At 31.3% G+C, this 10,835-nt stretch overlaps 1 protein-coding gene across 1 annotated transcript; it reads right to left on the bottom strand.

Moving 5' to 3' along the window:
• Nucleotides 1-7,916: 7,916 nt before the first annotated feature.
• LOC111910645 (ubiquitin-40S ribosomal protein S27a) lies at nt 7,917-8,593 on the bottom strand. Its single transcript, XM_023906474.2, has one exon. It carries the CDS (start codon nt 8,508-8,510, stop codon nt 8,049-8,051), a length of 462 nt encoding a protein of 153 aa, XP_023762242.1. The 5' UTR covers nt 8,511-8,593; the 3' UTR covers nt 7,917-8,048.
• Nucleotides 8,594-10,835: the final 2,242 nt, after the last annotated feature.

Below are 10,835 nucleotides of genomic sequence, written 5' to 3'. Positions count from 1 at the left end.
CTATGAGGTAGCTTTGCCGATTGGATTAAAATGACAATTGACATTATTAAAATTCACATAAAAAAGAGATTAATTAGAAGGTATAGCATAAATGGTGGGATGTGGGGCCTTAATTGGTTTGTAATTTACACCCACCCCACATACTTAAATAATGGTGTGTTGTGTTGAGGTTTCCTACCAATTAGCATTTGTCCAAATCAATATTCCCACCTTTGCCTTTGCCCTTTGCCTTTGCTTCTTTCTAATTATAAAGTTCCACTCTACCGACCTAAATGTGGGGGAATGGTGTGCCTACAATCACTACCAATTTTATTAGTTCAAAACATACATTTTTCTGTATGTAAGTCAAACATATGTTATGTAATCCCACCTTTTATTTATTTTGTTAGCTTCCATAATATATATATATATATATATATATATATATATATATATATATATATATATATATATATATATATATATATATATATATATATATATATATATATATATATATCGTTTCTTAATATACGTTAAGTAATCCCACCTCTTATTTATTTTGTTAGCTTCCATAAAAAATATATATCGTTTCTTAATAAGTGTAACAATATTTTAATTTGTTGTTAGCATATATATAAGACATGTTCGTTAGAACTTTTGAGAGGTTTAAGTTTTTAGGTTTAGTGAAAAAATCAGAAAAAATAAAACTATTTGACAGTAAGATCTTTTAGCTTTTATTTTAAATAAAAATCTCTTAACCCAAAAATTACTTTTAATTTTTCCTTGGAAGCTTTTAGTTTGTTGGTTTTAATATAATTTTATACATTTAAAATAATAACTATTTTTGTTGAACAATGAGGACCTCATCCACAGAATATCAAATATAACATATATCAAACATGGTAATGTAACAGATAGAAAAGGAGAGTACGCCTAACCAGAATCAAATTATAGCATGACTAAATCAAAATTCATAAAACAAGCGCAAGGATTAAAAGTAACATTATTATATGAAAAGCTCTCATCAACTATAGAACAAGCCTATATATAAAGAAAAATTAAATATCTTCCTACTATTTCTTCCTACAAATCTTTCTACCCAATTGAATTGTAACATATGTATCATTTAATGTTCATTTAATGATATTTTGATACATTAATATGACACATGTCATCATTTCATTGGGTAGAAGGATTTATAGGAACAAAAGTAGAAGAATATTTAATTTCTCATATATAAAATATTAGAACTATAGAACAAGCCCTATATATAAAATATTAGTAATAGTACAAGCACACATTACCTCAAATATCTTGGCAAGGCTATAAAAGGAGGAGATGAACTCACTAATGCAAGACAATATATCTATTCTAACTCATCCCATATAGTAATATATTAAGATCTCATTATTTTAACTTAGACATCAAAGAGTATTACTAAAGACTCATTATGGTAATACTCTTAATCTTTCTTGTCTTCTCTTTTACAAGAAATCTATCAACTCTCCCCCAACTCATCACCAGACCTATCCCGGTAGGAAGCATGTAACATCACCAATTTTCTGCACAAATAAATTTATCGTTTCTTTGTTTCTTAATTTTCAGTTACCAGTTAGTTTTGCCAAACAAACTAAAGTTAATTATTGTTACTTGTATATACATATATAAATATGTGAAGTTTTAGTAAAAACTTGAAATGTTGTTAGATACTTCGTACTAGAAAAACATTTTATTACATAAATAAATAAAATTGTTAGATACATTTGTATGTAGTCATCTTGGACTCATTAATTGCTAGCACTGTTGGCTTGATCATATACAAAACAATGTAGTTTCAATTACAATTGCTTGTCAACGATGCATTTATAATAAAAGAAAAAACAACAAGGGGTTTATTTGTTAGTAAACGGTGTCTATCAGGCACCTTTCTTGAAATGGTAAATGTGACATTATTTTTGTTATTTCACTCTTTGTTCTTCATTGACTTGAAATATCTTCACATATTTTATTAAAAATATACAATAATATTAGATCTTAATCCAAAATAAAGGTCGAAGAAAAATGTAGATTCTTGATCTCATCACACGAGAGTCGAACTAGATAAGTCCATGGAGTATCTTGTGTAAAATATTCCACCCACTGAAAAAGCCATACGGAGGAAATTTTACTCCATAGTTTAATATTAGTTCCCTTTGTAATTATTAAAATTTATAAGTTAGAATAAGAAATCGTTTTGTAACAAAAATTCATATCCCACTCTACAACAGATAAACGACATATTTGGTACATAGCTTTTGAATTTATTTATTTTTATTATTATTATTTTTTTATTTTTTATTTTTAAGTTCGAAAGAACAAAAATCATTTTGATTAATTTTATGCATTTAAAAGCTTACAAATACCCTTGTCAAATCATAATAATAAACTTGTAAGGTGTTGTGTTCCTCTTAAACATGACAAAACATGATAGTTTAATCTATGCATGTTTGATATATATTGAATAAAAGTTGTATAAATAAAAGCTCCAACTTCCAGCTAGTAACTAGTTTTGTTAAACATGCCCAAAATTTCTTATTCCGATGTAGGATACTCTTTGAATTAATATTCTATTTTAGTTATCATAGTAATAAACTTATAACATGTGTTCCTTTTAAGGCTAGTTTGTTATACATGACAAAACATGATAGTTTAATATATGTTTGATATATATATTGAGTAAAGATTGTGAGTGATATTAACAAAACAAAAGTTATAACTTTTTTTACTAATAAAAAGGTAAAACAAACCAAATTTGCATCCTAAAAAATTATAACTTTGGTCGTACTATCGTAGGATGTTGTAAAAGGGCTACTTTTAATGACTTTAATGGTTAGGCCCATCTCTAACCTAACAAACGTAATATTTGGAGCTATCAAAAGAACCAAAAATCATGTGAATATGAAGATTCACGTGATAATCACGACGTTGATTGCATTAAAACACACTTTATCAAAGCCAAAATTTTAGGGTTTGTAATTTTCATTGAATAATATAGAATTCTTATTGATTTATCATAATGAACAATACGAATACCTAAACGTATAAAAGAGGTACATCATTAGAAAACAATACTAAACTTAAAGAAGACATAATAAACACGACAGAGAAATTAGCAGATAGCGAATTGTTTGATTAGGCTTAAGTTGATCAACCTCCATCAATTACTTACTTCACTTTGCATCGGGATAATTTATTAAAAAATCCGTCGATAATAGTTTTCCAACCATCCATATTAGACATATTGCATCCAATCGGAAAAAGTAGATGCGTAGAAGGAAAATTAGCCGATTCGCACCCAATAATATTCGGCATCTCGTTAATTCCTCCAAAGAAACATTAATACTCATGATATTACTTTTTGCTAAATTGATTTTTTGAGCCTTGAAGCAAGAAAGAGACATGAAACTGAATGAAGTTTCTTGAGACCAATCGCCTAGAATTACAGCATCGCCAGCAAAGAAAAAATGGAAAATAATCTAGTTTGAGTCTCGTATTAGATCCCCTTTATTAATATTTTACATCATTACTTCCTCGTAATCTATGTGTAGCCATTTACAAGCAAGAATGAAAAAAAAAAAAAACAAAAAAAAAACAAATGGTCACCTTGTCTGAGTCCTTGTTTAATAGAGAACCGTGATCAAAACATAAGCCATGCTGCCATGGAATAAGTAAAACCTGCATTGAAGCACCTCTCCCATTTATCTACAAACGCCATGAATCTCATCACGACATCAAGGTAAGTCCAATCAAGAGAGTCAAAGGCTTTACTAATGTTTATTTTGTAGATTCTTAGTTTTTTTACGAGAAACCTTACACAAATCAACAATAACATTCACTATCAAGGAGTCATCCATGATCAACCTGTTGGTGTTAGTCCAAACCAGGTCAAAGTCACATGTTCATTCAGTGGCATTTTAGTCTTTTGTTAGGAGAATGACCGAGTAAATAGTCATGTTGGTATTAGAGTTTTTAGTGGGTAAAATTTGCAGTTTACGAAAAGAAGTTGGAATTTATGTTATTTAAATAGTTGTAGTCATTGTTTTTAGAAGAGAAGATTAATAGAAGTTTCCTTTTGAAAGTAATATTGCTAGTGTCAGTACAAATTGTTGTTTTGATAGGTGTTCAGGGCGTGTGATTCCGGGTCCGGGGAAGCTGATTTCCAACACTTGGTATTAGAGCTAACCATGGTGGTTCTCAATTTTGTTGTGACGTTAACGGCTGATAGGGGTATTGAAAGATGAAGGTGACCAGTCCTGGAGATGGCAACAGACGACTGTTGAGGAAGAACACAAGCAAGCAGGTCGAGAGGGAGAAAGCAAGCAGCAAGAGCGATCAATTTTTGATCGAGGTAGAATGAAAAGAAGCAAAACCCAATCAAGCAAGAGAGAAATCAGAAAATTGCAGTGAATACCGACATGTTGAATAAAATGATCAGATATTCAAATTAAGACCGGAGATCGAAGACCGAATGAGGCAAACGAGATTGGTGGTTTGCTAATAGGCTCCCAAAAATGAATTAGACAAAGAGAAAGATATAAGGGTGGCAAATCGGGTCGTCGTGTCGTGTTTTTGTTTGATGACGTGTTTTTTTAACTAACACGCAAACGAACCGATTAAAAACGACAAACACGACAAAAATTATATAATATACCAATTAGTTTATTTAATTAATATTTAATCATACATAAGCATGAAAAACACGACAAATAAATGTTAAATTGTATCAATTTCTTGAAAAAATTTAAACACAAGCATGACACGATACAAAATCATGTTTTTTACACCTAAAATAAAACAAATTCAGATTTAAATTTCATATCAATTTCGTTTCGTGTCGTATTAACAATTGTCCCCTTAAAAAGAAATAATCTCCAAACAATTCACTTGATATGTTGATGCCCTAATGGTATGGGCCATGGGGTTCCCCAGGTGGCCGGACAGAATAGAGTGATAGAAACTAATCCTTAGGAGACCAAGACTAATCAGGTCAAGCTTGGCCCATTAAAACAAAGGAATCATTTAAATGGACCACCCATTCCCATCTTGAGTTTCTCAAATCTCCAACATTGGAACAATTTTATGCATACACTGACTGAATGACTTATTGACATAACCTTTCCAAATTAAAAAAAATCCGTTTGTAAATTTGTGTAAAAGAATTAATTACTATGCAGTTTTTAACTTTTTACTAGTTATGATGTTTAAAATGAAGGGTGATCTATTTTTGTAGGGTTAATACAATAAACATGTAACAATTTTTTTTTATATATTAAATACTGTTCTAAAAACAATATCAAACTATTTTTTTTATTTTCACAAAACACTTTTTAAAACAAGTGCTTATCTAAACATAAAACAAGTGCTTATCTTCTCATAACACTTTTTAAAACAATTGTATTTTGTAAAATAAGGATATATTAACCCCTTTTCTAATTATTCATTTACATGTCCACTACCTAGTAATAAAAAAACACAGCTTAGTATAGACCCGCCAAATATGTCGGTGTCTGTATCATGTATTTCAAAACAATAAACAGGTTGATAGAGCTCGATTCTAACCCAACCCGTTTAATTAACATATTTTGTCATGTCAACCCGTCTATTTTCATGTTGATTTCATGTTGGGTTTCGGGTTAGGGAATAGGGATATACCTTGAAATGCGTCGTGAATTTAAAACACTAAACATGTTGAAAAAGTATGCATTGGATTGCTAGAAATGAAAAAATAATAGTTGGGAGGCAGAGGACATGGCCTTGAAGAGGAGGGGTGGTCGATGAAACTATGTTGTTTGAAAAATAATAGAGTAAATTACATGAATGATCTCTATGGTTTAGGGTAATTTGCATGTTTGGTCCTTAACTTATTTTTTTAATTCGGAAGGCTCCTACTGTTTGTTTTTGTTACGCGTTTGGTCCCTGTCTTACCTAAAAAAACTATTTTGCCATTGATTTTTTAATTTATTTATATAAACACACCCCTAACCTCACCCCTCTCACCTTACCATACCCACCCCACCATTTTTCTCTATTTAAAAAATAGTCTTTTTAGGTAAGATAGGAACCAAGCGTATAACAAAAACAAAGTGTAAGGACCAAAAGCGTAACAAAAACAAACAACAGGGACCTTCCAAGTTAAAAAAATAAATTAGGGACCAAGCGCGCAAATTACCCCAAACTATAAGGACCATTCGTATAATTTACTCAAAATAATAAAAATATTGAAAATAAAGTTTTGATAAGCCAAAAATATCGTTTACACATTAGAAAATGACTTAACCTAATGATTTTCTTTTACTTATAATATTGGTTTTGGATCTTTCTAGTGAGATCAAAAAAACTTACTTATAAATAAACGGTTAATTTCGAATCATATTTGAATTGAAATTCTCAATCATAACCTTTCCCATTTAATTTTCATACCGTGTCAACCCGTTTAAATAAACAAGTTAAAACATTTTACCAAAACGCGTTTATTTCGTGTTGATTTCATGCTAGGTTTCATGTCATGTCCGTTTCTTGTCTTGACTACCAATCAGTGTCTTGATTACCAATCCAGAAGCCATAGAGTGTGGTTCCCGTGGCCATGGCTGTGATGGACCGTGGCAATATGAACAGTTACCTTGATCCATCAACTATTATCGTCATTTCATATCTTGGTTGCCAAACAAACATGCGAAATCATTTATTTTATAGACATGTCTGTTTTATGTGCAAAAGTATGGCCTATAACGATCTTCAACCTTTAACAATTAACACTATCGTTTTAACTAGAATGATAATAATGACATGAAAAGTGATGCAACATTAAACATTCTACAATTCATTACATTTTATATTTAACACTAAAGTGCATACACTAGGTATATTATTTTTTTTACAGAAACAACGCTTATATTTATTAGGTTTTTAAAAACATGTTCTGTATCTTCCTACTACTCGGTTTCATAAATATATAGTTATAGAAATACAACTAAAAGAAATAAATTATATATAACTGAATATCTATTATAGAAATTATTATATAAACCCTATTATTAGATAAAAAGATACCAAAAATAAATCTTAAGCCGATTTATCTTTTTTTTACTAGCAATACTTTAGGAGTTGTTTGGCTAAGTTTATTTATGGCTTATTTTCCGACCATATTTATGGCTCATTTTTTCTGACTTATTTTTTTTGCATGAGTGCAGCTTCTTTTCTTAGTGTAAATCATAATAAGCTCAGAAGTTAAAAAATATGTTAGAAAAAATGAACTTATAAAAAATAAGCTCGAAAAATAAATCATAAATAAGCTTAGCCAAACACTCCCTTAACTATTATTTCATGTTAGGTTTAATTTTTGGTTGGAGCATGTTAACACTAAAATATATGTTTTATTTTGGGGTTGGAGATGCTATCTCATCCCAAACATTTTTGTACCAAAATGATTTAATATGTGGTGCAAACAAACTTAGAATTTGGTAATAAACCAACACATAAATATATACACAACCCACATAAAAAAAAGCATGCACCCATTTTCATAGAGGAAACATTTTTCAATAAAAAATATTCAAGTGTGTGAACTTTAACGAAAAAAATAATAAATTTATGACAACAGCAATAACAAGTGTATCAAAATATCATCATGATTCAAGTAGATAAAACAGCGAGTAGTGTTCAGCTTCAATTAATAATCATAATCAATATCTCGAAACAGATAGTAGCCAAAATAATCATTGAAATCCTATAGAGGGATCATATAGATAAAAGCAGCAACTAGTGTATTCATGTCAGATTATTAACGTATCAAATTATCCTTTCGAATAAAATCTTAATAGCTACACTAAAGATGATTATAGTTTTGAATAATCTTACTAACTGCAGCAAAGATTATTAATTTTAGAACACATCCATAACCCAAAATGTAAAGCATTCAAGATGCTGAATTCAAAAACAAACCTCCAAAATCAAGGTTAGAAACAGATCAACTACAGAAATACATAACATGTAAAAGAAAGATCGATACTTATCTAATTGAATAAAACTCAAGCCTTTTGGTAAACATAGGTAAGTCCACACTTACCACAGTAGTGCCTATCGAAATGGTTCGCCATAAACGTTCCAGCTCCGCACTCAGCATTAGGGCACTCTTTCCTCAACCGCTGCACCTTCCCTGAATCATCGACCTTGTAGAACTGCAAAACGCTCAACTTCACCTTCTTGTGCTTGTGCTTGATCTTCTTTGGCTTGGTGTAGGTCTTCTTCTTACGCTTCTTTGCGCCACCACGGAGGCGGAGGACAAGGTGAAGAGTTGACTCCTTCTGGATGTTGTAGTCGGCTAGGGTTCTGCCGTCCTCGAGCTGCTTTCCGGCGAAGATGAGACGTTGTTGGTCTGGTGGGATGCCCTCCTTGTCCTGGATCTTTGCTTTCACATTGTCGATCGTGTCAGAGGACTCTACCTCCAACGTGATCGTCTTACCCGTTAGGGTTTTCACGAAGATCTGCATCGTCGGCGATTTCGTGTGGGATTCAGGAACTAGAGTTTGAAAGGAAAAGGATAACTTTTATAGGACTAGGGTTTCCGAGATAAAATGGGCTTATCTGGGCTCATATTGCACAGTCTTTATTTGATCAAATAAATATATCGAAATGGTGGGCCATTGGGTAATGGGTCTTATTTAATTTGGGTAGAGGTGAAAAAAAAATGCAATTTTGGATTATGAAAATATCCGATCCGATTCCAATTTGAGTTAGAAACCAGTTATTGGTTTGTCCTAATGACTTTACTAAGCGTTAGGATTGAGTCGTACCTTGAGTCGAATTGATTACATATCAAACAATACAATTAACTGAAACGTTTGGTGTTTAAAATAAACTACTTATTTGTCGAGAATTGTAGTCCAACAAGTTATTTAGTCATTAGTGGCATCTTTATAACTTGTTCAAAATTTAAAAAAAAATTATATATATATATATATATATATATATATATATATATATATATATATATATATATATATATATATATATATATATATATATATATATATATATATATATTAAAATTGGACAATCCTTAAGAACAGTACCTATCCTTAGTAACAGGAGGAACATGTATCTCAGGTACTGTTCCTCATGTTACTCTATACCATGGTTATCGCATCCTCCCACCGCCTCTCTTATCACCGTTTTTATTCCATTAACCGCCCCCACTTCATCCGGTTGAACCCACCGTCTCATCTCGATTCTTCCTCATTACATTATCCCAGAAACCCACCGCCTCATAACCTCTTCAATATCAGACTCATCTATCTTCAACATCTCACCGCCTCCAATTGCTTCCCTTCTCTCTCCCGACATCGACCTAGGTGCAGACCAATACCGATTTGATTTTGCTGCTCTATTACACAGTGGTTTTTGATTTTGTTTGTTTTACTATAACGGAGTAACCGGAGGAACAATACGTTGATGTTCAGATTCAGATAACACATGTTTCCGGTTTTCTTTTTAGCGACTTCGTTTCTCTATTTCTTGGTGTCACACCCCAAAACCGAGAAAGACGGAAAACGTTCTGGGGTAGAGGATGTCACATACAGTATCTATACAAACGTGTCATGTACAGTTAATAGACACCAAAAGTATAACAAAAATAAAAGATGGATCTTGTATATGTTCCATCTTCTCAAAAGCTGCACCAGTACCTGTCTATCTTTGACATGAGAATACAAGTTATTTTGAAAAAGAGTATCAGCATAAAGCTGGTGAGTTCATAAGATTTTAGTGTCATTTCTTGCATAAAAGTGTTTAAAATAATTAATATATGAGTTGAAATCAATGTTGAGAGTAGTAGAAATCCCCAGAAAATCCTATATTGTCCAGATTTAGATATGTGTAAGTTAAATCCTTTGAGTACGTAAAAGTATTTTCATTGAAACTATAAGTGCTAAAAATAAAGTAGTAAGTTTCATACAAGTAGCGTAGATGAGTAAAAGTATTGTTGGTTGACTGTAGTAGTGTTGCAAACTTTTATATATATATATATATATATATATATATATATATATATATATATATATATATATATATATATATATATATATATATTCATTTACTTCGGGAAATTAGATTTGACTTTAATTCTTAGTGTGTTAATTTGAATATAGATGAGATTTCTTATGTAACCGAACTGAGTGATTATAGAGGTTCCGATAACCTTCTCGGTCATCCGCAGTATAGTGTTGTAGTGCCATCCCTAGGCCTAGTCGGCTCGGACTGTAATTTAACAGTCGGGATGTAATAACGTCTGTCCTGTATACATCTATACATGTACTGTTGTTTTCCTTCCGGGAAGCCCTGGTTACATGGTATTTTCGTAGTAGGGTGTCGTATAGAGGAATAGTATGATATATCCTGGATTAGTGTATTCTCTTGGATTATAGTATAGTAACTTTTAGTTATAGTATAGAGAGGTTTCTCTTAAACGTGTCTAAACTCGTGATAGTAATAGTTATAACGGGTATCCTAGTGATAGAGGTGTCAAGCAGTAGTGTTAACTATACCTATTATAGTTATATAGAGTGTAGAGTCGCATGCCTTTGATTTACAAAGGTATTATATAAGATGAATACTTTCATATCCAACACAATATATATGATATATAAGTAAGAAATCAACGACAGTCGGACGGATAACAATCTACCCTAAGACCACAATCAAACAAGAACAGGAAATAAGGTGAGCTATCGGTCCTAAGTCCTTCAAGTCTTATTTATATAAATATATGGATGTCGATATAGTTTTAAAAGAAAGGTAATTTAAATACAATTTGAAAA

This window comes from Lactuca sativa, chromosome 4 (assembly GCF_002870075.4).
Source record: "Lactuca sativa cultivar Salinas chromosome 4, Lsat_Salinas_v11, whole genome shotgun sequence".
Taxonomy (NCBI): Eukaryota; Viridiplantae; Streptophyta; class Magnoliopsida; order Asterales; family Asteraceae; genus Lactuca; species Lactuca sativa.
Note: the sequence above shows the minus strand (reverse complement) of the source record. Positions and strands in the feature narration are given on the sequence as shown.

What these genes read in the sequence shown, in the direction of transcription:
- LOC111910645 (XM_023906474.2), bottom strand. Translation starts at nt 8,510, where the DNA reads ATGCAGATCTTCGTGAAAACCCTAACGGGTAAGACGATCACGTTGGAG.